The sequence below is a fragment of the Camelus bactrianus genome, chromosome 3 (genome assembly GCF_048773025.1).
Source record: "Camelus bactrianus isolate YW-2024 breed Bactrian camel chromosome 3, ASM4877302v1, whole genome shotgun sequence".
In the NCBI taxonomy this organism is placed as follows: Eukaryota; Metazoa; Chordata; class Mammalia; order Artiodactyla; family Camelidae; genus Camelus; species Camelus bactrianus.
Genome location: NC_133541.1, coordinates 28,358,494 through 28,384,922, shown reverse-complemented (window position 1 = coordinate 28,384,922; position 26,429 = coordinate 28,358,494). Strand labels below are relative to the sequence as shown.

General features: G+C 42.8%; 1 protein-coding gene and 1 non-coding gene across 3 annotated transcripts in view; one reads left to right on the top strand and one right to left on the bottom strand.

Annotated features, from left to right (window-relative positions):
• EGFLAM (EGF like, fibronectin type III and laminin G domains) overlaps positions 1-26,429 on the bottom strand; it is a 161,849-nt gene that overhangs the window by 98,478 nt on the left and 36,942 nt on the right. Inside the window, exons 2-4 of one of the 2 annotated variants that reach the window (XM_074357268.1) lie at positions 7,029-7,138; positions 5,794-5,961; positions 2,794-2,820 (exon numbers count right to left, since the gene is read on the bottom strand). In XM_074357268.1, the coding sequence (XP_074213369.1) occupies positions 2,794-2,820; positions 5,794-5,961; positions 7,029-7,138 (305 nt within the window). The remainder of the gene's footprint in view (positions 1-2,793; positions 2,821-5,793; positions 5,962-7,028; positions 7,139-26,429) is intronic. The other variant, XM_045518164.2, reaches the window with a different exon arrangement.
• Positions 14,274-14,349, top strand: TRNAV-CAC (transfer RNA valine (anticodon CAC)). The gene has a single exon. It is a non-coding gene; the product is annotated as a tRNA-Val (tRNA).

Sequence of the window (26,429 nt, the reverse complement as noted above, 5' to 3'; positions counted from 1 at the left end):
GAGAGAAATTGCTTTCTTGATGAAGAGGCCAGAGTGAACTCAACAGTCTCCTCTGGCCCCTCCCATACTTTCTTTTTTTGGTCAGGGAAGCAAAGTTGGGTGTATTGCAGCAAAATAACCCTGCTTTGTGTTTGTCAAGCCCTTTCCAAAATACGAAGTCCCTTCCAAAAGTTGCCTCATCTTTTAACACCTCCAGTGGCTGTCATGTGATCAGAGAATTTATATCTACAGAAGAGAAAAGCAAGGCTAGTTAGTCAGTTCAGTGATATCAAGAAGAAAGCTGGTCTGGTTTCCCTTATAAAATGCACCACTTAACATGCTTCCAGTCACCTGATTCCCGGACAGCAGAACCAGTTCTCCGGCTAGCATTTTGTTTTTCAGATGTCCACTTCTACTGTGCCAGACCCACTCCCCCAACTCACCGTTGGTAATAGTAATGACTCGTCATCCCCTAGTATCCATTCTCTCCTTTCTTGCAATAGATCTCCTGTATTTTTCAGTTGGACCATGGCCACTCAAAGACTACATTTCCCAGCCTCCCTTGCAGCTGGGTGTGGCCATGTGACTAAATTATGTCCAATAGGATGTGAGCAAAAATGCAGAGGGCAATTTCTGAATTATCCTTTAATAGTAAGGGGTGTGTTCCCTTTCTTCTTTTCCTCATCTATTGGCTAGAATGTGGATGTGGCAGTAAGATATTCTGGACCATGAGGAGGCAGGCCAGGAGGATTGGCAAAGCAATGAGATGGAAGAATCCTGGCACAGGGAAGCCACCAGAAGAGCCCTCAACTGGTTATATCCAGGCGGTTACACGAGGGAAACGTGAACTGTTAGGATCACTGTTATTTTGGGTTTGGGGACTGCTAGTCTTTCATCTTAAATAATACCTGATCCAACGCACAGAAACAACCTGGATAGCGTATAAGAGGAGCCTCTGGAAAGACGGGGATATTCCTAACTAAACATCTGTTCACTTTGCAATGATGAAACTGTGTTGAATGGTTCTGAACTTAAATCTCTGACCCTGAATCAGACCTCACCTTTACCCCCTTCCATGCTACACTTCTCTCCTGCTGCTGGAAACCCAGCCCCTTTGTTTCCAAGAATGAAGCTGGATATTATCTGGTTCACCAGTCCTGACATGTAGCCCCTAGGCTGGGAGGGCATCCAGGGTGCTCAGCTGAAAGGAGGCACGAAGCGGGAGAGCACTGGACAAGAAGCCAGGAGACCCAGGTTCTGGGGCCAAACAGCTGTGCGGTTTGAGAGGGGGGCACTTAACTTCTCTGAGCCAAACTTTCAACAGGGAAATTCTACAATTCTTCTAAAACAACCATCACTGGTAGCTGGTCACCTTAAGTTCAGCTTCACAGTTGGCTCTACCAGTCAAGGCTGGGCCACGGTTGCCCCAGAAGAAGTTAGGAGGAGTGGAGGGAGGAGTTGGAGGCATTTCCATTCCCTGAGAGGTCATAGAAAGTTAGAGAGTATTTTCCAGGGTTTTACAGGAGAGGCAGCATTGGCTTTGGGCCTGGACAAAAGTCTTCCTCGTACAAATCTACCCTGGGTATTACAGAAGAGTCCGTATCCCTGAAGCTTGTTCACCAAAATGCCCACACATATTTCCATAGGCCCAGAGGGAACAAAGAAAGCCCCATTTGGGAATCATGATGAATCAGCCCCTTCAAATAGTCAAAGAGAGGTTCACAGGGGTTCAGTGACCTTGCCCATGGTTATCCTTGCTCTAGTGACAGAGCTGGGGCTCGATGCAAGTTTTGTAATCCCTGGCTGTTTCTCTCCCTAACCTTGGATAAGATCCAAACAGAATCACTATTCTGGGTCAGCCAGGACAGTGGACTCCAAAATAGGGTGGTGGAATATTCTCCTGGGTGAGCAAGATAATCTACTAAATGTCAGAAGAAAACATAAGATCTTTTTATTTCTATTTTATATCCTCCTTCAAAAACTCTGTGGGATTTCATAATGTACATAATATATTGGTAGAGTGGCATATGTACAAATACATAAATATGCATATATTGCCACATGTTCAAATATTTTTTAACTGATGGCATGAATGATCAAAAAGTGTGGAGACCACCAATTTAAACATCCATTTCTATCTCTAACTCTAAAAAAGTGACCAAGTTGTCCTGATTTGTTTTACTATTTATTTTTCCAGGATGAAACCTGCAGGTTGTTCTTCTAAGAAAAGGGTAAGAGTCAAATGTTAACCAAATCAGAAGCCCTTATACAGGCAGATTATCAAAGAATGCGTCAGAATTCCACATAATCCACCAGGTTATTCTGGTCATTTCTTCGTTTGAATCAGACTAACCATTTGTCAACCCAATCTTCTGTTTGGTATTCAGTCCAGAAAGTCAGTCAGTTTTAGGTAGCCGGTCCTGTCTCACTGAGAAGGCCTGGAATTGTCAGAGGAAATGAGGGAAGAGGGTGAAGGGGGTGGGGGAGCTCCCCACAGTGATGCCCACTAGTTTACATATTTTCTCTCCTTTCCAGTCTTTTTCACTTGGTCTTGAAACAGAGCTTAAATTGCTCCAACTTTTTAAAATGTCGCTTTTAACCTTACTCCGCCATGTGAGATAAATGCAGCATCTTTCTAAATGATTAACAATTCACCTGGTATGCACCGCCATCCTGCTCACAACAAAAACCAAGCATTCCCTGCGGGCCTTAATCAGCATGAGGGAGATACAGCAAAAAGCAACATTTTGGTGAAAAGAGACCCTCTGAATCCTGGTTTGGGGCAAGGGTTGAACTTTTCTAAAGCATACTTACAAAAACCATCTGATGATCCACTCGTTCCTGGAGAGGAGAAAAAAAACAAAACAATGTGAAAAGGAAAGGAAAGAAAAACTTGCAGGACGAAAATGAACCCGTAGAATAGCTACCCTCCCGCTACGTACAGCCAAGGGCAGCAAACGCGCATCTTGACGTCGGGAATTCTCCTGACCGCTCACTCAGTTCTTACTCTGTGCCAGGCTTGGTTTTTCTTTTTAACTGAAGTATATTCAGTTTACAATATTGTGTCAATTTCTGATATACAGCATAATGTTTCAGTCTTACATGCACATACATGTATTCCTTATCATATTCTTTTTTACTATAGGTTATTACAAAATATTGAATATAGTTCCCTGTGCTATATGGTAGAAACTTGTTGTCAGAGGACTGTAGGACCACGACCTCATTTAATGCCCACAACATCCTTATGCTGTAGGATGATGCGATAGAACACAGAGGTTCCCAGACTTTCTCTGATCGTGGCTCCATTAGTATCTCAGTCTTTTTACAGCACCTCTAACTCCCTCACCTCACACACAGCTCCATTTATTCAAGAGTTATCCCCAAATAACTTGGTAGTAGCAGATTACACAGATGTTGCTGTTTCCGGTGAAAAGTTCAATATTGCACGAGGCCCCTGTGGGTTTGCTGCAGAGCCCTGGGGCACCATAGCACACAGACTGGGAAGCACAGATATACCCCTGATACAGATCCTATTCGAATCCCTGTTTTGTCTATGAGAATACTAAGACCCAGATACAGGAATCTGAATGCAAGTCATCTGAAGCCAGAGCCCACTCCACTAGACTAGACCGCCCCCCTCCCCTCTTCCTGACTCACTGCCTCATGTCCAGTCATCATTTCCTCGCTCCATTCTGTGTATTCTGCACCTCCCCCGTCCCCTCTCCCAAACACACAAGCACGTGTACATGTGTGTTCATTCCCTTAGTTCAAATTTTTTGAGCACCCCTCCCTCTCCTCTGTCTTTCCAGAAACTGCCCGTTTCAGTTCTCAGCTCCAAATTTTACCTCTTGACCACTTATCCCTATGCTAATCTCTCCCTCTTCAAAACCTCAGTCTGCCTATTAAGTGGCATGTAAGTGACATCTGGTCTCAGGTTGCTCTCTAATTGCTTTATCAGTGTGAATGTGGTTTTCCCAGTAAGACCAAAAGCTGCCCAAGAACGGCGCCTGTGTGTTTTTTGGTGCTGGGCAAACAGTAGCAATTATGAAAGTTTGATGAAATCAGTCAGGTAATTACATGCCATAATTTGATAGCATATTCTAATACCCAGGTGTGATTAAAGGAGAGGATATATTTAGCATAAAGGCAGGCAGTGGTCACCAGGAATAACAGCTAACCTCTATATGGTCCCTTTACATTTTACCAAAGGCTTTTACATGCACAATTTTATTTGATACTCACTCAAGTGTAATTATTATACCCCTTTCATGGGAGAAAGTTAAGGCTTAGACAGTTAAAGTAGCTTTGGCCAAAGTTATCCAACCTGTAACATGCAGGAAGGGGGTTGGAAGCCCAGGGTACCTGTCTCCTTCCTGGGCCTCTGCTTTGTTAGCCCAGCAGTGATTTTCCCAGAGATGCCAGCGTGCTGGGCTTGGGTTCATGTGACGGGGCAGGATCTGGATTTCAGAGGCACCAAGTAGACTCCAAGATACCCGTCACCAGCACTATGTTCTCTCTACCCAGATTATGCTCTAGTCTGAGCAGAGAGCCACACTCACTGCAGGGTAGGAGACTGGGTGGCTGGGGACACTGCTAGGGATGATGCCAACCCCTTGGTGGGGTCCAGGGTGAAAGTTTCAGTGCTGTCAAGGGGAGATGGAACCTCAGCCAATGGTAGCTTAGGTGGGGCCAACCCAGTCTCCCCCTCTTAGGATAGGATAAACCACAGAGGCTGGGGCTGAGGGCTCCTGAGGTCACGGAGGGGTGCTTATGGGAGCATCTGAGAATAAAAGCAGAGCATGCAAAACACAAGCCAGCTGAAGATGTGCATCTCTTCTTTTTGAGTCATGAGGGCTTTGGTAAAAATAGCCAGAGCAGGGCTCAGAATTCAGTCCGCCCCGGGTCTACCATCGAATCTGTTACTTGCTAATGTACAATTTGAAGAACGTCCCTTCACCTCTCTGAGTATCAGCATCTTTGTCAGTAAAATGAGGTCATAGGATAGTTGTGAAGATTAAATGGAAAAACAAATGTAAAGCATGAAGTCGAGTGCCTGGCAGGTAACAGACTCTCAATAAGTGATAGCTACTTGTCATGATGGCAACTAGGACCCTGTATACCGTGCCTTGCAGGCACTTACTAAGTCGGAGTTACAGACATCACCACCACCGCCACCTCCACCACCGTTACAGCTGCAGTGTTCCGGGCACTGGTGCTAACTCCTTGAGAGCAAGTAAAAGGGCTCGAGCCTACGGAATAACCACAGTAGAGCGGGGAAGGAAGAGGACAGTGAAAGAAAAAAAAAAAAACAGAACGTTTCTAAGGCAGAAAAATTCACCCCGAGAGACCTTGACAGGAAACAGAAAAGAAATAGATGAAGAGCCAACAATGGGTTAGTGGAAGGACAGGATGCCGGCTGGAGAAGAAAAATAAACAACTGGCATCGCCTGAATATACATTTCCAATTACATCATTTGCTTCTACATTGTGTCTCCAGGCAGTTGAGAAGATACAAATGTGTCATATTTATTTATAAAGCTTTATTGGGATTTCAAAAAAAATCAGATTTGAATTTTATGGAGAAAAGAAGGGGAAAAAACAGCTGTAAGGTGGTTGTTTTCTCCCAGGATAAACGGGGTGGGCTGAGTTCAGGAGGGAAGTGCTTATGCCAGAACCCTCCACAGGGCTGCCTTCCTGAAGACACAGATGAGCGCGTGGTGAGGTTCCGGCCTCCGCGAAAGACATTCTCAGTCCTCAAGGACTATACTGACATTAGTTATTATTATTATATACAGTAGCATACATACACACCAGGTTAGAAATCCTTCTGAATATCCATGAAATGCCAATCAGGGGTGTGCTTTTGGGAGGGATCGCCAGGTTGGAGATACTCACAGTGGTCGTGGTATCCGGGCTGAGCGGCACGTGGTGGGACCGCTCCTGCAGGGATTTATCTACACCGACCTCAGAGTAAAAGACCTGGAAGAGATGCAGGCATCCAGGGTGAGAGAGGGGCCAACATTTCTCCACCTGACTGAGGACCGGGTTTGAACTTCATTGACGATCGCAGTGGGTCCTGAGGGGAGCTGCCGTACCTCCTGCACCCTAGCTCCTTGTCCGCAAACATCAGACATACCCAGCCGGAGTCGCAAATCTATGTCTGCAGAGGCCAGGAGGAGGACATACAGCAGAGTGGGATGGAGAGGGCTGAGCCCAACTCCCGTTACTTCTCCCCTAAACCACGACTCTTTCAGGTAATCTTTTATTTTCCCACTTTTGATAGAACTTGAGTCCAGAAATACATCTCTCTACTTTAAGATGACACAGGACAAGGGCCATGACAGATGGCTACTCTCCCTGGGTGAAGGGGGGACAGGAGGGCGTGGTGGCTCTGGGTGCTATGGGGGGTTTACATCCCAGGGGACAGCTCAGCGCCAGTGGGCCTGGCGCCCCCTCATAGGAGGGTGGGCCCGGGCTGGCCAGGTCTCTGAATATTCCTAGATATTTCAAGACTCCAACTTTATCTGAAATCTAATTTCTAAAAGTTGACTCATTTTAAAAACCACTATGCAAGGAAAACATTTTGGTGAACTGAAGTCAAGCCAGTTTGCAACCTCTGAGGGGTGTGGATGCGCCCTGCGTTCCCTCCCCCACTTTGCCTGCGCGCCCCTTCACTTGGATTCAAAGGTCACCTGATTTTGTGCTTATTGACAACCTTCCTCAGTGACTCCCTATTATTTCCCGTGTTTCTGCTTTTGTCTTCAAATTTGACTGCAGGAAATTAGAGAGCAGGAACCACGTCTTCTACTGAGTTTGTATTTTTTCACGCCTGAACAGAGTAAGGACTCAGTAGACCCAACTGACTTTCAGGGCACTTACAAATGTCCTTAAAACAGGAACAGCTCCTCTGGTTTCCTGGAGGAAGAATGAGGCCCAACACGGGAGGGCTGCTACCAGGAAGCCGTATACAGGGGGAACAAGGATGGGAAGGAGGTCCAGGTACCTCAACACACCCACTACAGAAATCCCCGTGCCCGGGTACTCACAGTATACCCAATGATGGGGCTCCCAGGATGCCTTGGCATTTTCCACTGGATGCTGAAAGCTGTACAGTTCAATGCATCCAGCATGATGTCGAGAGGCGGCCCCACCTTGCCTGTCCCAAAGTAAAAGAGATTGTGTTAGAAGCTCTGTGCATGCTGCCTTGAGTACACTTACACAGGATGTAAGAGAGTGTGCTTACAGATGGAGAGCATACTTAGAGATGATTCTGCAGGCGCCTCTCCAGTACACCACACCTGTGTCGGCTGAGTTCCCCAGCACTCTGCTAGCTCCTCCCCGCCTCACAATCGGAAGGAAATCAGCCCAGTTACTGCCCACAGTCCCTTCTGTAGCTTATAATACCTCAAGTACAAGTGAAGGGAAATTTGGGGTACCATAGACCAAACACTCTGGCTTGACTCTAGGAGCTTGAAATAAAGCAAGATTGTGATTTTTTTTAACTCAGCAACATTTTATAGACATGATATATAGATACATCTGTTTATAGAGCTCATATATTCTTATTGCTGAACATTTCAAAAATATGGTTTAGTGTAAAATGGGATTAGGAATTTTCAAATGTTTTACTGTATCCTTAGGGGAGGGTAATAGCTCAGTGGTAGAGAGCATGCTTAGCATGCACGAGGTCCTGGGTTCTATCCCCAGTACCTCCATTTAAAAAAAAATCCTTAAAATAATAATACATTTTATGTTTATAAAAACAACACACGCAGATTTCAAATTTTAGAAAACACACACAAAAAATTACACCATTCAGAAATGAGTCCTGCCAACATTTTAATATAGCATACCTCTTCTTGGTTACATGTAATTTTCTTAAAGATAGATATATATATATACACACACACACACACACACACATATATAATATATATATATGCACTCATATATGTATATATTTTATCTGTATAATGTATATATAATTTTAATTTTTCTTTATTGTTTTGTTTATTATACATAATATTCACATATATCCACATTATATATATTCAACATAGATTCATATATATTTTTATTTGACTTAGTATATATATATAAATATATATATTAACTGATCATCTGCATTTATTAATAAAAGTAATTATTTTAATTGTTAATGGCTGTTAGTTTTTCCATATAATGCATGTGTCATAATTTATAGTCTGTCTTATTCCAGTATTGTTAGACACAATTAATTTCTGACATTTTGCTATTTTAAGTAGTACTCCATGAGGGCAGGAACTAGGTGTCCTGTTCAGAGCACAGAGATTAACAGATGGAAGAGCTCAATAAACCTTCCTCGAGAGAATGAATGTCCTTCAGTTTGATTTTCCACCTCCTAACATGTCCTGATGATTTCTTTTTAAGGACTGCATGTAACTCTCCAGCATATCACCTGGGATACTTTGCTTGCAATTCACAGAAATCTAATGTGTCAATTTCTTGAACTACCACTGAGGGCTTCCACCAATATTTTCAGTAACAGAGCCCAAGGCCTTTCTGGTGGGCCAAGTAAAGGAGGCTCAGTGCTGTCACCGGCAAGAACTGCCATAGACTCTCCACTGCGACCACTGCAGCCACTGAGCGATTTGGCCTTCAACAGTCCTCGGGCTCCGCCTTGGGTCAAGATTTAAAGTCCCATCTGATTGGCCAAACTTATATCATGTGACAAACTCAAGTCATGTGACCAAGGTATCAGCGAGGAAAGATCAGTTTTTTATGGTTTCCAAACTGGGAACTGACAGGATGAACAGAGTCCTGTTAATAGTTCTCCCACTAAGCCTGACCCACTGTACAGGAGTCTCCCTAAAGGAGGATAGGATCACAGGAAGAGAGTAGAGGGAGATAGGATGGCCGAAAACTCTGCTATACAGGGTGCGTGTGTGTACCTTAATTATGACTCCAGTGATTGACATTTAGGTGGTTTCCAACACTTCACTGTTAAAAATAGTGCTGAGAAGAACATCTATGTGTGTACCTTTTTGTGCACATGTCCAAGCATTTGTAGGATGGATACCTATTAAAAATTATGAAAATTTTGAGGATATGCATTTTAATTTTTAATAGCTACCAATCTATTGCTCTCCAAAAAGGATTAAATAAATGAATCTTGAAGTACATTCAATTTTTTCATTTGGGTAAATTCTTAAAGTGGAATTCCTGTGTCTAAGACAGAATTTATCAGCCTTCACTCTGTTGATGTTTTGGCTGGACAGCTCTTCATGCAGGCCATCCTGTGTACTGTGGGGTCTTGAGAAGCATCTCCAGTCTCTACCCATCAGATGCCAGCAGCGCCCCCCAACCATAGTTATGAAAACAAAAAAACATCTCCAGACATTGCCAAGTGTCCCCTGGGGGGACAAAACTGACTCCAGCTGAAAACTGTTGAGCGAAGAGAATGAATATTTTAAAGACTTTTAAAAGTGTAACCAAACTTGTATCTAGAAATTTAGACTTTTTGGAGGTGAATGCCCAGTATTGGTAACACATCTTCACCAGATCTGAGTATTACTTTAAAATCTTTGCTAATTTGATAAGAAAAAAAGATGAGTATTTTAATATCTTCTTTGGCTAGTTTTCTTCCTCCATTCATGTGTTTTGTACATTTTTCAATTGGGTTAATTTTTTTCTTACTGATTTAAAAGAGCTCTTAATGTGTTAAAGATCTGAATCATTTATCTATTATTTTTTCTTGTGTTGTTTTTTACCTGGGTCCAGCTGCATAATTATCTATTACTGGCTAGCTTTATTGCCAAGTTGGGGTTTATGCTAACAGAACCTCAAAAGAAGCTGGGAATAGGGGGAAGGATAATGGAAATTATTTACCAAACCCTCACAAAACCATAGAACAATCAGTAAGCAATGGTTCAGTACAGAAAACAGAAAATTGGTGGGTCCTGATTTATATCCAGAATCCTGGCTGCAGGGCAGTCTGGGAAATGTAGTTTTTATTTCTCCAGCCTTTGCATTACAGTAATGGCACTTAGAAGGAGGGTAAAATGGATGCTGTTGAACAAGCCAATTCACAGTAGCCATGACATCCTGGTACCATAAAAATCATGAATTCCAGTATACTGTCCCATTTACTTTCATATTTTCTAGGAAAGTATTCAAACCAAGCCCTGTTGGGACACAGCTACATATGACTTCTCTTTTATTGGTATTTTATTCATTCATTTATTCAATCTTTCACACACCTAACAAATATTTATTGATCCCCTATATGTATCAGGCACTGGCTTAGTCAGGGAGGCTACATTAATGATGAAGAGAAACAGGGCACCACAAACAGGTTAGCAGGACATTATAATTGGCTGTGAGGTGCCTAAAGGAAGCCTGGGGCTCTTTGGTGTCACGTAGCAAGGACACACCTGACTCCACCTGACAGACTGGTAGGAATGAGGTAAAGCAGGGGTGGAAAAATGACCCAAGCAGAAGGTGCAGCAAATACTCTTCCTCAAAGAGTCAGGAGAAGAGTCACATAATAGAACCAGTAGGGCACCACGGTTGAGTGGAGGTGGGTGGTGAAGGAGAGGAAGGAGAGTTCCAAGGATACAGTCTTGGGCAACACAGGGGAGGTGGTAGATGCCACCCATTCATTTAGGAACTGACGTGTGGTCCTCTACAGCCGGTGAGTGAGAGGTGGCCAGGTGAGATATTTGGGCCAAATACCAAAACTATCCAAGATGAATCAAATGATTAAAGATAGGAAATCAAAAGATGGAAGAGAATTGAAGTTTAAAATCAGATCTTTTTTAAGATAAACCTTTCTAAGCTCAAAAGAGGTAAAGAAAATAAATCAAAAGAAAAGTGATGGATTCCACATCATAAAACCTTCATTATGCTCTTCAAAAATTACAAAAGAAAAAAATCAAAACAACAGATCAAAAGGGTATATAATCACAGCAAAATGACAGGCCAAGGGATATCTTTATTATAAAACTCCTACCTATTGAGAAAAAACATATTCAGACCCAAATAAATAAAATATGAAGAGACAACTCATAAAAGAGGACGTACAGCTGGTAAACACACATGGCAAACTATTCAAATTTGCTAGTTACCAAATAAATACAACTTTTAAGAATTGAGGTGTCATTTTTACCCATTAAGTTAGCCAAAATGCTTAAGTGATAGTAACTAATGCTGACAAGGGTACACGAATATGCTACTCTCCAAAAATTACTTATGGCAGAGTAAATGAGCACGGGAATTTGGAAAGACAATCTGGCAAAGTGCAGTATTATCCAGAGCCGCCAGTGCGTTCCTTTCCCCGGAGACTCAGAAGTGGGATTACGGTCTGTCTTAAAAGAAGAGAAGTCTGCTCATATGAAGATGTTCTTCAGGGGATCACTTGTGATACAGGAAAACCATAAACATTCTCAATACTTAAGAACAGGGCAATGGGCAGGTCAGTCATGGTGCGTTCCCTGGATGGGCTGTCATACAAACATTAAAAATGAGATTTGAGTAAACACACTGTGGTATCTAGGATTGGATCTGGAACAGGAACAGGAGATTAATGGGAAAACCATTGAAATCCAAATAGTCTGTAGTTTAGTTGATACTATTGGACTACTAGTAGTTAGTACTAACACTAGTTAGTTTTTTAGAGTTGACAAATGCACCATGGTTATATAAGATGTTAACAGTAGGAGAAACTGGGTGAAAGATAGACAGAATTCACAACCCTCTATAAATCTAAATTAATTTCAAAATTAAGCTTACTTTTAAACCGAGGTTTGACTCACTCTACGGCAACAAATAAGATGGAGTGTTAAATACAAAGTATACCTAGGGGCCGTGGATACAATTATTAGTCATGTGAAATGCTCATTTGTAAAATAACTGGAAGGCAAGAGGAAAAGGCTAATTGTTATATTAGGGTTGCTGACATTAAGGATGACTTTTCCCCCTGTTTTCTTCTATTTGGTATTTACAGGACATTATTGTTTTTCATAATTTGAAATAATTACTTTGAAAAGTTTCTTTATATTCAAAGACCAAATGTGGCATGGGTGTGGATGTGACCAGGCTCCCTTGTAACTAAAGGAAATCCACAAACTAACAAACGCTTCATTAGGGCAGGCTGTGTTGTCTCAGGTTTGCTGTCTGCCTCTCGGTTTAATGGTAAGGCTAAAAGTAGTTTGCAGTTAATGAAGCAGGTTTACTAGCTCTTAACCAAAGGTAATGTACCTGCCGTATCACAAGTCAACTATCACACTGAAACGAAGGTGTCCAGAGAGGCTATTGCTGCTGTAAACAATGCTGCACAGAATCGTCACTCAGCAGTGACTGAAGCACCAATGGGGTGACCTGATCTTGTAAAGGACACAGAACAGGCACTCTCTTGCTCCACCCTTCTTTGGTGGCTGGCCGGAATCTAGAACAAGATTTCCCCCAATTTTTTGCTGTCTATACCCTGGATTCTCTAGGGTAATTCTGATTCCAAATTATGTCTTATAATGATGTCTCAAGATTATGAATATGTTAATATGTTATTAATATTCTAAGTTATGTCTCACAATTGTGTCCAAGGGGGCATCAACACAGGGCATCACAGGATATGAAGGCCTACAGGATGGCCCAGCCAGATCTCACAATGTGCAGGGGAGGAGAGATGGGCCGTGGCCCTGGTCTCACATCTTCCTGAACATTCTAAACTAGAGCGAGTGGGGCAGCCCAGTGCCCCGAGTACACTGCCTTCACATACACTCACTCAGTGTATGTGATACCATTTCCCAGAACAAAGAAGAAGATTTGTTTTCTCTCTCAAAGTAACTAACATATAATGCTACAATTATTATTATTATTTTAATTTTCAAATCTTTTTAAAAAAGAAATAAAATGAGACAAAATATTTGCAAACCATATATTTGATAAGAGGTTAATATCCAAAATAAATAAGAAACTCACACAACTCAATAGCAAAAAAACAATAATATGAATAAAAAAGGGGCAAAGAACATGAATAGACATTTATCCCAAAGAAGATGTACCAATAAATAGCCAACAGGCACACGAAAAGGTGCTCAACATCACTGATCATCAGGGAAATGCAAATCAAAACCACAATGAGATACCACCTCACACCTGCTAGAATGGCTATTACCAAAAAGACAAGAAATAACAAGGATTGGCAAGGATGTGGAGGAAAAGGGAACCCCTGTGCACTGTTGATGGGAATGTATATTGGTGCAGCCACTGTGGAAAACAATATGGAAATTACTCAAATAATTAAAAATATAACCACTATATGATCCAGGAATCCCACTTCTGGGCAGTTATCTGAAGGAAATGAAAACAGGATCTCAAAGATATATCAACCCCCTCAACATTCACTGCAGCGTTATTTACAATAGCCAAGACATGGGAACAACTAGTGTTTATTGATGGATGAATAAGAATATATGGTGTACCATATATCCATACCACAAGGGAATATACTATTCAACCATAAAGAAAGAAGGAAATCCTGCCATTTGCGACAACATGGATGAGACTTAAGGGCATTATACTAAGTGAAATAACTCAGACAGAGAGAAACAAATACCATGTTATCTCATTTATATGTGAAATATAAAAAAAAAACCAAACTCATAACAGAAACAGAGTAGACTGGTGGTTGTTAGGGGTTGGGGAAGATGGGGTGGGGGGAGGGGGAGAGTGAGTGATGGTAGTCAAAGCATACTAGTCAAAGTTCCAATTATAAGACAAATGACTAAGCTCTGGAGACATAATGTACAGCATGATGACTAGTTGACAGTACTTGAAAGTTGCTAAGAGTGTATCTTAAAAGTTCTCACCACAGACACACAAAAGTGTTAACTGTGAATGATGGATGTCAATGAATCTTATTGTAGTAATCATTCCTCAATGTAAATATCAAATGCATATATCAAATCCTCACATTGTACATCTTAAATGTATACAATGTTATGCATCAATTGTACCCCAGTAAAGCTGGAAATAAATGAATAAATGGATGTATGATGGTGCATAGGGAATAAAATACAGCTAAAACTCCATTCTTCAGTTCTCTCTTCCAGAGGTAACAACCATTTGGTGTTACATATCTTATCCCCTTGTGAGTTTGTGTACTTTGATCTTATCTGCACATTTCTTTAATTTATTTTTACTGGAAACAACCTAACTGTCCATTTATAAAAGAATGGGTAAACTGGGTTATTCATACAACATACCAGTATCTGTCCCACTTGAACATCTATTTTTTTAAAAAGAGATCAGTGGGGGGTGGGTATAGCTCAGTGGTAGAGTGTGTGCTTCACATGCACAAGGTCCTGGGTTCAAGCCCCAGGACCTCCACTAAAAAAAGAAGAAGAAGAAAATTAAAAAGAGAGATCTATCTGAGTAGAGAGAGAGGGATGCATAAGAAAACTCTGTTTATATTAAAACACGACTCAAATATTAGCCAGCTTCCAATCTCCTCACTGCTGACCTAGCAACTGTGTTTTGGTTTCTAAATCCATTGCCACTTGTCCAAGTGCATTTCAGTCTTCTGTCTGTTTCCTTTTGTCCTGCCGGTTAATGCTCTTTGCCCCAGTTTATAGGCATTTTAGTGGGATTTGGGAAGGGCCAGTAGTAAATACATTTGTTCAACCATCACATTTCACCAGAAATCAATTGATCCTCATAATAGCACAGAATAGAAGAAGAAGACATTATTCCCACTTTCCAGATGAAGAAACTGAGGTCTAGAGTCTGTTGATGTAAGATCTTATCAGTGGGGCAGGAGACAGAGACCATGAGTAACAAAGAAGAGATGATCTCCCCCCCTTAAAGTCTGTGTTCTCAGTGATTCTGCCCAACCTCCTCTTCTCAGCCTAACTACACTCTCTTCCTGAGTGCTTTCACCCCTGCCAGACATTATCACATATATGCTGATGGCTCCCAATCCATTCCCCCAGCCCAATCTTCTCTCCCAGAGGGCAGGTCTACAAGCCCAACTGCCAAGTGGACCCAGATGTCATGCGGGCCTTTCAAATTCAACAGGTTAAAACTGAACTCGTCATCTTTCTCTTTAACCTGAGCCCCTCCAGTAATCCTTGTTCTGGGAAATGGTATCACCATTCACCGTAACATCCAGAAACCTGGAAGTCACTCTTGGCATCAAATTGATCACACAATGTCCATTCTCTTCTATTCATGGAGGCCTCAGAATCCTCCTTAACCAGTGCCTGGAGCAGCACTACCAGCTGTGCAGAGCTGTGCCTGCAACAGAAATTACTTGCCATTTGTCAAGACTCCCCCCAAAGTTTCTCTGCACTTTCCGGATCCTGAGGGATATAGTTTCCCTCCCACAGCTCCCATAGCCTGCACCCTCCTCCAAAGAATGCATGTTAGTCAACTAAATGCTTTTTGTTTGTTTGTTTTGCTTTTTTCTGCAAAGCAGTTGAAGGCCATAGGATTCCTGACTCTAAAACTTATGAGTAGGAGGTGGGTATGAAGGGCCATCTGGTTGGAAGGAAGCATCAGAGGCCTTGTCTTAAGGCCCATTAGCATGGCGAGCACAGTATTTTTCTCTCTGTGTGTTTGTATGAGGCGTCCTTGAAGCAAGGGCAGGTCTCCAGCTGGGGGCCGTCTGAAGCTGTATTTGCAGAGTAAGCACATTATTCATACAGAGACTGTACCATTATCGGAGTATCCATGGAGGGGCCAGGCTGAAGGCAGGAGTGAGCCACCCAGTACCGCCACCTCTGGGCTGGAGACAGGCTCCAGGTGGGTGGTGGCAGACATGGAAAGGCCAGAGAAACCAGCCAGCAGGCAAGTCTTGAGGCCTGGCCTGGGTATCAGCTGTGGAGATAAGGAGAGGTTGGAGTGTGGTCCAAACTGGAATGAGCCAATCAAAATATTTCTCTAAATCTCTTCCAGCTAGGGGAGTGAAGGACTGGGAGTGAAACCAGAGAGACTTTCCTTCCGTCTCTACAATCTCTGAGGCATCAGGAGAAAGTACAGTCTTCGGATGGGGCAGGTCCAGCCCCAGCTACTCTCTCCAAAAACTCTTAATGAAGCAAAAAAGGTTTGATAATGATTATAACACTGAGATTTCCTGGGATTTTATCTATAACGATATAAAAACGTACTAGTGCTTCCTCAATATTAAAAAAAAAATCAAAGTGGTAGGTCACTTATATGTGGACTACACAATATTTAAGCAGTTAAATACAAAAATAACACTCATATTTAACCAACAATGGTTAACATATTGGATTATATATCACTCAACAGAAAACTGTTTTGGAAAACTGTAGCCTTTAAAACTTGTATAATGCATTCCTACACTATACCCTGAAGCTGTGTTCTTGTAAGCTAAAAACTATACTTCTTAAGAGATAAATAAACAAAAAGTGTGTTTCTTTGCCAAGAGGGAGCTGTATTTTTTGGGCTTTCCTTTTTGGAGGCTTTCAAAACCGTGTTAGATTTTTTTGCCTTGGAAACTTATGAATGATCAGGTCCATTTCTTATGGTAATTTTATTTCATAAACTACTTCAACTTCCTGAGTAAAATTCATCTCTGATTCAATTAGTTTTCTAATCCAATTCATGAAAACACTCCAAAACGCAAACAAAAATATCATCTGTGACAGAAATACATTGCTAGCTTTTTAGTTATTTGATTTTCACGGAAGGAGCCAAGTTATATTCACTGATGCAATGGAAAGTGCCCAGACCAACCAAAAATAATCAGGAAATTCTGAATAAGAAGAAAACCTTATTTCCATCTTTTTGAACTTGCTCCAACAATTATTACTAAAGCAGTGTTATGAATATGTAACCAGAATCTGCCACTAGAGCCACTTTCAAGGTGATGCCTTCAAGGCAGCGGTAAAAATGTGGGTTTAAGACGCAGGGTGATCTTTGTTCTAGTTACCTGGGGATTCGGCACTTTGGAGCAGCATGAAGTGTTTTCTAGAGCCCTTTGGCTTCTCTTTGTTGGGGGGCTTACAGTCCACATCACAATCATGCTTCTCTCTGAACTCCACCATTCCAGCGTGTCATTCCAGAATGTAATCCACCATTGCAGAAGGCCTCGGTTTACTCATCTGCTAACCAATAGGCTGGATGAGATGATTTCTAACGTCCCTCCTACTCTCCTAAATACTACATGGGGGAGCATCCACAGAACATTCTGGGTGAGAGGGAAGAGAATCACTCAGAGATCCCCAGCACGATTAGACCCAGACAAAGGTGGGCTGTGTTTTAGAAGGACCAGTTTAGATCCTCCTTTGGCCACACCATGCCCCATGGCTGGACTGTGGTGTCCCAGGCCAAGAGGACATGCCTATAAGAGACTGAGGCCTCTCTACTCATGGACCACTCCCTGAGCACGTAAGACCCTGGATTCCCTATCTAGGTAGTCCTGGGCCTGTTTCCAGGTCCTCAGTGGCCCCTTCCCTGGGTCTGTCCTTCTGAGAGTGGCCCGTGCTGCTGGTGTGTGCACCGTCAGTGAGATAGTGGCCCATGGGGCGCTGTTTGCCAGGATGGGCGGTGGACAGAATTGAGCTGTTGGTTGAACTCTCCACATGTATGCACAGGAGCGCCCTTCAGGGAGGGACAAAGCACGAGGAGCAACAGACCAGCGCTCAGGAGCCAGTTCTGTCCACACTGTCTTTTTCAAAGTGCAAATTCAAGGAGTCAGAGAAATCTAAATTTGAACCTGGTCTTCCAGGTCATTATGAAAGTATATTTGTCAGGGCAGAAGGAGAGAAAATAATGTATCTAATAGTTTGTTTGGGGAATGAATTGTGAGTTTTTGCAGATGGTATATAGGTGTCCATTTGAACTCTTTTACCTGATGCACTAGCTTGAGTGGCAGGCTCGCCTCCCAGCATCACGCTGTTTCATAAACTGGGCTCAGCTGGGGTGGGAGGAGGCCCAGCTGGTGACTTCGGCAGAGGGAAATCTCGGCTGAGAGCCTCTAAGAACAGTTCCTGTTAAGAATCAGTCAGTAAGTCGAATGGACCACAGGTGCCAGAAATGACGAGAGATGCCTGGAGACAGCACCACAGAGTTGGTGACCTACTAGAGTAATAGTTAGATGACAGACTTCTGGGCCCAGCTCTACCCTAACTCCAGTTGTGTTAGAGAAAGCTAAGGCACAAGGCAGCTTTTGCGTGCCTGCTGTTTGCGGTCACACTTGTGACCTTTTGCTTTCATTGGCAGAAGCTCATTTCTGACCACGTCATCCAAGAAAGCAAGAGGAATGCTCTGAGTCTCCACTCCAACCTCCTGTTGCCACACACACATGCACAGCGTCCCTACCCCAAGCAGAAGCCACTTAACAATGATTCATTATTAACAATGATTAAATGCTCAGATCATTTAACCCAGGGAAGACAAAGAAACTTGACAAAGGCATCTGGACAAGAATATAGAAAAGAAGCTTTAAGCTAGAAGGGAGCTCCAAATTCATCAAATCCAGCCATTCTCAAATGTTCAGCAGCATTGAAATCACCTGACAGGCTGGAATAACAGATTGCTGGCCTCACCTGGAGTTTCTGATTCAGTCAGTGAGGGATGGGGCCCAAGAACCTGCATTTCTAACATGCTCTCAGGAGGTGCTGATACTGCTGGTTCCACAGTGTGAGAACCACTGGTTTGTGCTAACCTCTGATTTTAATGATGGGGAAACTAAAACTCAGAAAGGCTAAGTGTCATGTGAGATCTCAACAGCTAACGAAGAACTCACATGAAGACCTTGCACCTCCAAATTTCTCAAAGCTCTAGTGGCTTTCAGTTTGACGCCGGCCTCCTCTCGGGTTAGACCAGTCACCCTCAGCCCTTTTTGTTGCCGCAGCACAATCACATTCCCCCTAAAGGACATCTCAATGGCGTTAGCTTAGGGAGGATGCCCCTAAGGGTATTTCAAAATCTCTAAATGTTTGGGTCAAGGATACTGTTGCATGGAGTCTGAAGAAGCCCCCAAGTGGTCCTAATGCACACCTGCCTCTAGCTGAGCCCCACTGTGAGCTGCGTTCTTCCAGGTGGTCTCACGCATTTCCATAGTGTCCCCAAGCACCTACCCAATGTATCTTTTCAAGTAAGCCCTGCATATCTAACTGGGCATCTCAGCCTTGATGGCTCACAAATTTCCCAAACTCCAAATGTTCTTGATTGAAACTATCTTCAGTCTTCAAATCTCCTGTCCCATGTTCCCCATCCTCCAAAAGTCTGGGAGCATCCTTAACTCTTCCCTCTCTCTCATGTTCCAATTGCATCCCCCCATGCTGCCCCCAATGGCCCCTAGAATGTAATGGCCTCCATGAGGGCCAGGCGTTCTGTGGTCACCCTTTATCCTTGGCACCTAAAACAGTTTCTAGAATGCAACAAGCATTCCATAAATATTTGCTGTCTGACTGACTAAACGACTGACTGGGTAAGTCCGCATCCTCCTTCTAGCGCTACTGCCAGGACCTTAGTTCAGCCTCCCAGCAAACTGTGCCAATATCCCCAAATTAGCCACAGACCTGAATTTGCGCTCCCGGGTACCCAGGGTACCACAAGGATCACTAGAAAAAAGAAGTCATGCAGGGCAAGAGTGGGTCACTTCTCCCCAGCACTAGAACCCTGTCTTGGTTGAGACCAGAGGCCATTTGCTCCAGGTTTGAGAACAGCTGAGACCTGCATGTCATGCTCAGTCTGAGGTCCAGAGAGAACGCCTCATTCCAGAGACCCCTAAGCAGCAAGGGTCTGCTGCAGGAAACAGGGTCACCTTTTCAAAAAGGGCATGGAAGGGACACTGGGGGAGGGCTGAGGTGGTATTTGTTTTTATTATTAATTTGCCCCAGAGGCCTGAAGCCACAGCCCTGTAGGGTGTCCTTGTAAAGGCTAGGGACAATGATGTCTACAATCAGCCTCTTACAAAGTTCTCTCGGATGACCTCAGAGAAAGCGACCGGTGCTCACAGAAGGGAGCCCTCCCTGTAACTCCTCTGCTTCACTGCTAGATGAACGGGATTTCTGGGTTGCTGTGACTACAATAAAGGACCTTGTGAGAAAAGAAAGAATCACCATTAGAACACCACAGTGAGCATTGCTGCAGGCAAAATGCAAACTTTAGTGGCAGAAGCTTGGATAAAGAGAACACATAGTCTCAAAGTATCCCATCAAAAGTATCTACCAATTGCCACGGTGGTTTTAATGTGTGTCCACAAATTTGCTTTACGGTGGAGAAACCTGGCAGACACCATTTTAACCAAGTGATCGAGGTTAACATCACCAGTGAGCAACCATCCTGACATCCTCTGAGCCTCGATTTGATGAGATATAGAGGACAATTCACTTCTCTGATATCCCTGACGAAGGTGCACAGCCCCGGTCTAATCATTAGAAAACATTAGACAAACCCAAATCGAATGACACACTGCAAAATAATTAATCAGTGCTCTTCAAAAGCGTCAAGGTCATGGAAGACAAGGAAAGACTGAGAATCGGCCACCGAATGAATGAAACTAAGGAGACATGATAACAAAATGCAATGTGGTACCCCAGATGAGTTCCTGGAACAGAGAAAACGACATTAGTGGAAAACTGATAAAACTTGAGTAAGGGTTGCACGTTAGCTAATAGCACTGTACCAGCGTCAATATCTCGGCTTTGCTGCCACGGCCAGGTAAGATGTTCACACCAGGGGCAGCTGCGTGAAAGACATACGGAAACTCTACACTATCGCCACAACTCTTCTGTAAATCTAAACTTAATCCCCAAAAAGACTACTGAAGAAAGAATGTGGATCCTTCCTTTTTCACTATAATACCAGAAAGGAGAACCTTATTTTCTCTGGCAGGGGCCCCTTCCCAGGCAAGGCTGTCTCACTCCTAGAGCACAGCTACCCCCAGCCCTGAGAATCAGCGACAGCAGCCCTCCCTCCCCACCCACTCGCAGACCCTGCACAGCCGCCGCAACTCTGGGGAGAGCAGCTCTTCCTCACCATGGGGTTCCTCTCCTGTTCCCTCCTGCCAGCACTGGCCCCGCACCATATGGCAGCACATCTGCCAGGGATGTCCAGGCTGCACCTGCCTGAGGAAGCTGCTTCCCCTTTCCCTCGTTCTGGGCCAGAACCTGGCTTCTGCAATGTTCAGGGTGGTGGCAAGAAGCATTTTGCCAAAACTTCACTGGAGCCTTCTTCCTGGTAAAGCCTCTGGGATAGCAGAAATGAAGCTTAATGATCAATACACTGCATTAGCTTGTAGGTGATCACAAGAGGTTTAAAATTTCTTGTCCTTCAGGAAACAGAGATTAATAGTCATTTTAAAATGTGTGATGAAAAATATTGCCTGCCATATCAGTAAACAAAGGATGCTAAGGCCATGGAGTCATCAACCACTACTGCCCCTCCCCCACCCTGCCTTCCACCCTCACCCCTACCCCTGGCCCGGGATGATGAGCCTGAGGCAACTCCTAATAGAAAAAGAACAGGATATTGGCCCTAGATAGCTAGATGCATATTAAAGGAATGATTTCAATGAGCCCAGACTTTGCACATACCCATACATAAATTCCCTAACTTGAGCTATCTGGCTTTCGTTAATTAACAGTAATCTTTTAATGTTCTGACTACCTGGCCTTTTTTTTTTTCTCTCTCAAAAACTCATATATATCCTGGTTCCTCCTTTACCTCTTCAGAGCAGTCTCTTAGAGCTATCCTAAAGGCTGCATCCCAGAGTTAAGTCCTCAGAAATGTTCACTGAATAAAACAGAATTCTCAATTTTTAGGTTATGCTTTTTTTTCAGTTGACAAATGGAGATGAAACCAACCACCTCCCTTTTCCCAAAATGATGGAAAATGTAAAGACAGCAGGTTCATAGCTTGGGCATATGAATTTGCTAAGGATGATAATGGCTTTATTTACTGACCACCATCTCTAAGCCTGAACTCCTCAGCATTTTACAGAGTCCCTTCCACCACCCCAAGCCCACAGGATGCGTTTAAACTACGAGGATAAAGATTCTCCCTCTGAGCAGACAGACCCCTAGGCCAGGCACAAGGTCTGGAGAGGGGATGGCATTTCCGTCCCAAGGCAGTTCCATCCTCAGCCACTGATGGATTAACTAGGTAATCCCAAACTGGATTCCAGATCTCTGCTACTCTTGGCTACAAAGAATTGGCCCAACATTATGTAAGTTACTCTTTTGAATTCTTTCAACAGCTCTGCAAGATAAAGGTCATTACACCCATTTTTCAAATGAGGACACTGAGGACTGTTAATTGACATGTTCAAGATCATAGAAAGTGAAGTCACCAGGATTTGACCTCAGGCCTTTCTGATTCCAAAGTGGATGTTTTCAGTTACTTCCAGGATCCTGTGATGGAAGAACCACTGGAATGTTGATGGGAATGAAGTGAGATTTACTAACTACATGGGCAGTAATTGCTGGCAAAAATCATATCCTGCTTACTTTGCCTTTGGACCAAAGCAGCGTCTTCCCTTGCCCTCCACTCTTTCTTAGTAGCATCTTAAAAGGTAACATAAGAACATAGGGACATTTTATTTCCCCAGATTTGGGGTTAGGGGGCAAACTGATCTGGCAAGGTTACTCCCCAAAAGAGAAATAATGGGAGCAGCAGAATTGGACCTCATGCCTCAGGGAGGTTCACAGGGAAAGGAGGGTCGTGCAGGAACACAGGCTTTGGCAGGCTGTGGGATGTAAAGAACTGAGCCTGCAAGATGGAGGGGATGTGGAATCGTCAATAAACATTGCCAGACTTACACAAATGTGGAAGAGGAGAATAACAACAGCAGAACTGTGATGACCACTTATTACACGTCAGGTACAGTTTTAGAGGCTTTGGATGTATTAATTCATGAGTCCTCATAGCAACTCTGTGAGGTAGGCACTAGTACCGTCCTGTTTTAGGGGTGAGGAAATTGAGGAAGTGCGAGGTTAAGTAGCTATTCCAAAGTGATGGAGATAGACCAGGAGCCGAGGACAACTCCAGAGCCTTGGGGAGCAACACATGGAGCTTGGTGCCAAATTTAACCGACCAACAAAGGAACGGGGGTGGGGGTGGGCAAAGACATCTGGGCTATGCTAGTAATAAAAACCAATAAAAATAAAAATAACTGCTTTAAGGGCCAGGTTCTGTGCTTAAGCACCTTACACATATTTTTCCCGTCTAATCTTCACATAGAACCCCCTTTTACAGATGAGGAAACTGAGGCTGAGAGAGATAAAATAACTTGCCCCAATCACACACCTCATAAGTGGCAGCTAGGAATCCAAGTCAGCTGGACTCCAGAAACCTTTCAATCACTAGGCTTTACAGTAATCCCTCTTGTTGGAGACGATGTCCATGTCCTTCTCCCCATCTAAGGCTTCCAGTTCCGGACCATCTTTGCAGGTCTGTTTGGTTAGGGGCAATAAGGTCTTATGATTAGTTTAAAAGGTGTAACAGGGAGCATCTCACACATAGACTTTGGAAACACAAATACACAGAATATATATTTGTGAAATGAATGAAGGGAGGTCCAGGATGGCCCTATAACCTGTGAAGGGACAGAAGTTGCCTAAACATTGATCATGCCTATCAGGACTTATGATCTGAATGAGAAGAGAAGACAAACATAACTGAAGCAATAAAATATGAAGAACAGTCTACTGTCCAGCACAGCAAATCATGTCATAGGTAACAGAGAAGAGGGGCTGGAATCACTAAGGACAATAAAACCTAAGTTAGAAAATCAATACCCAGTAAATGAGATTTGAGATATGCAAAGTCACCTTAAAGAGATGAGCCGATAAGACTTGAATAAAATACAAGGCTAACTAATGATCATGCTGTGTGCACCTCCATGGTGCCCTGGCTGGTATCTGTTTTGATTAGTCAAGGCTCCTGTCATACCATTTGTTAATTATTTTGTCTCCTGCAATCAGTCAGGATAGGCTAGGTCATGCTGCTGTAATAAATGACCCCCAAAACACAGTGGTTTACAAGAAGGATTTATTTATCATTCATTCTGCAAAATCACCATGGGTTGGCTGTAGCTCTCCTCCATGCTGTCCCCACTGTGCAGCCCAGGCTAAAGGAGTAGCTTCTATCTGGAGCTGGTGAACCATGTGCTGACTCGTAAGCTTCTTCCTAGTAGTGATACACGTCACTACCACTCACCTTCATTGACCACAGCCAATCACATGGCCCCACCTAAGTCCAACAGGTCACAGGTGAACAGTAGCTTTCTACCAAGATGTGGAGAAAGATGCTAACCCTTAGTGGGGGAGTAGGGGTTCATATGGAACCAGAGTCAGAAAGGCAAATGACAGTGCTACCTGCCTAGGCCCTGTCCGGGGGGGGGTGGGGGTGGTGAATGCCTGGAAGGCTTTCTAATGACATGTCTACATCCCTGAGTATCTCCTTTCAACAAACAGCCAATCCCTCTGCGACCTGTTCAAACCCCAAGACAGCAAGAAGAACAAAACTGTTAGGCATTTATAAGTATCTACTGCCCATATCCTCACAGTCACATAATTGTTCTGGCCTCTCTCTCTTAAAGTAGTGGACTTAAAATACCCTTCAGCTATAATTAAAACACCATGGTGTTGGCATAGAAATGGACAGGCAGATCAATAGAACAGAACAGATATCCCTAGAATGTATAGAAACTTAATTTATGATAAGAAAGGCATCTCGGATCAATGGGGAATGGAAGAATTATTCAGCAGATGACACTAGGACAGTTGGTTAGCAAATGAGAAGAGAAAATCAATTTCTAGCCTTAACTCATGCTACACACAAGCATAACTTTAACTCCGGATGGATTAAAGAATTAAGAGAAATTTACATTTGCAAAGCCCTAAAACAAGATTATCCCCATTCACCCCCGTTTACCCCCAGCATATTTACTTTAAAGTTTTTGTTCCTAGAAGAAATCATACACAAAATAAACAGATTATGCAACAAACTTTTTTAAACATTTCTTCCTGTCAAAGCAAGAATCAAGGTTAAATACAGCCTAGGGAAAATATTCACAGACAGAAAAAAGATTATTTAATACATAAAATGTAACAGTCACGTTTTATGGTTCATAGAGAAAAATACGCAAACAGTATGAAAAGGCAAGTTACTAAAAACAGACAATGTTTAAAAACACACATACAGAAAAATATTCAAAACACATGAATAATTAAAGAAGTAAAACTTATCGCAGCATCGAGAGCCACAGCTTACTTATACACCGAAACACGTTTTTTTCAACGATAAAACCTAGTTCTACAAAAACATGTTTTTGTACATTTTCACTGTAGTTTTACTTGGTATAACTCTTATCTTAAGTAATTAGGCAATGTCTGAGGACTCTTAAATATACATAAATGTAACCTTGTATTCATACTTCTCATAATCTATCCTAAAGAAATAAATCTCAGATATGGGAAATAAATGTTTTAGGCACAAGCGTGTTCATCTCAATGTATTTATAATGTTGAAAAAGCTTAAACAACATGAATTCAGGCAAGGATGTCAAAGTGAATTATAGTAACAGGTATGTACCTGATGGCCTATCATAAAAATAACGTTTATAGGAACATGAGGAAATGCTTCTGTTACAATGTCATGTAAACAAGGCAGTCCAGGAAGTAAATGCACATACAAAATTATGCAGAGCAAAATCCTGATTTAAAAAAGCATCAAAAGTTCACTGTAATTGACCCAAAGTGATTAATTTTTCTTTCTACTTTCCCATCTATTTAAATTTCCTCTAAAGAGCATATATTCCTTTCATGAGAGAAAAATAAGCATCTTAATAACGAATTGATAATAACCGAGTGTTGACTGTGTCAGGTGCCAGGCGGGGTACTTTACAAAATCAAGGCAGAAGCAGGCACAGTATTATTATCATCACCATTTCACAGATGAGGAAACTGTGGTACAACGTTGTACAGCTAATGAGTGAGAACAGGATTTGAACTCCACTGTCCGATCCCAGAGCCCAGAGCTGTTAACCACTCTGCTAATCTAAAGGAAGCAACCTCAGAGCAAACCAGTGACTTAAATAAATGGAGAGAAGGAACAATTAGACTGTTTGGGGATCTGGAGAAATAAGAGCTGGAAAAGCAGAGGTGAATGGTTCATCCAAATCTGTTTAAGTGCTTTAAAAGGTAAGAATCAACTTTTGTCCTAGGGATAAAATGCCATCTAGTGCCCACGCTTTGTGTGTTCCTTAAGCAATCAGCACCCCCAGGGGCTCAGAACCACATTAGCGACTTGGGATTCCCCATCATGGCTTATTTAAGTTGTTTCTGTCACTGCCCCTGGTGTTACGGTGGTGGCGTTTTGTGTCATTGTGTAGTGCTGGGTTATCATCATTCATTAAGGTGATAGGCAAGTGGGACTTTACCTGCTCCAAAGAATCAAAGTTACTGTCCTGAAGTGGACTGTCTGTTCCCTTT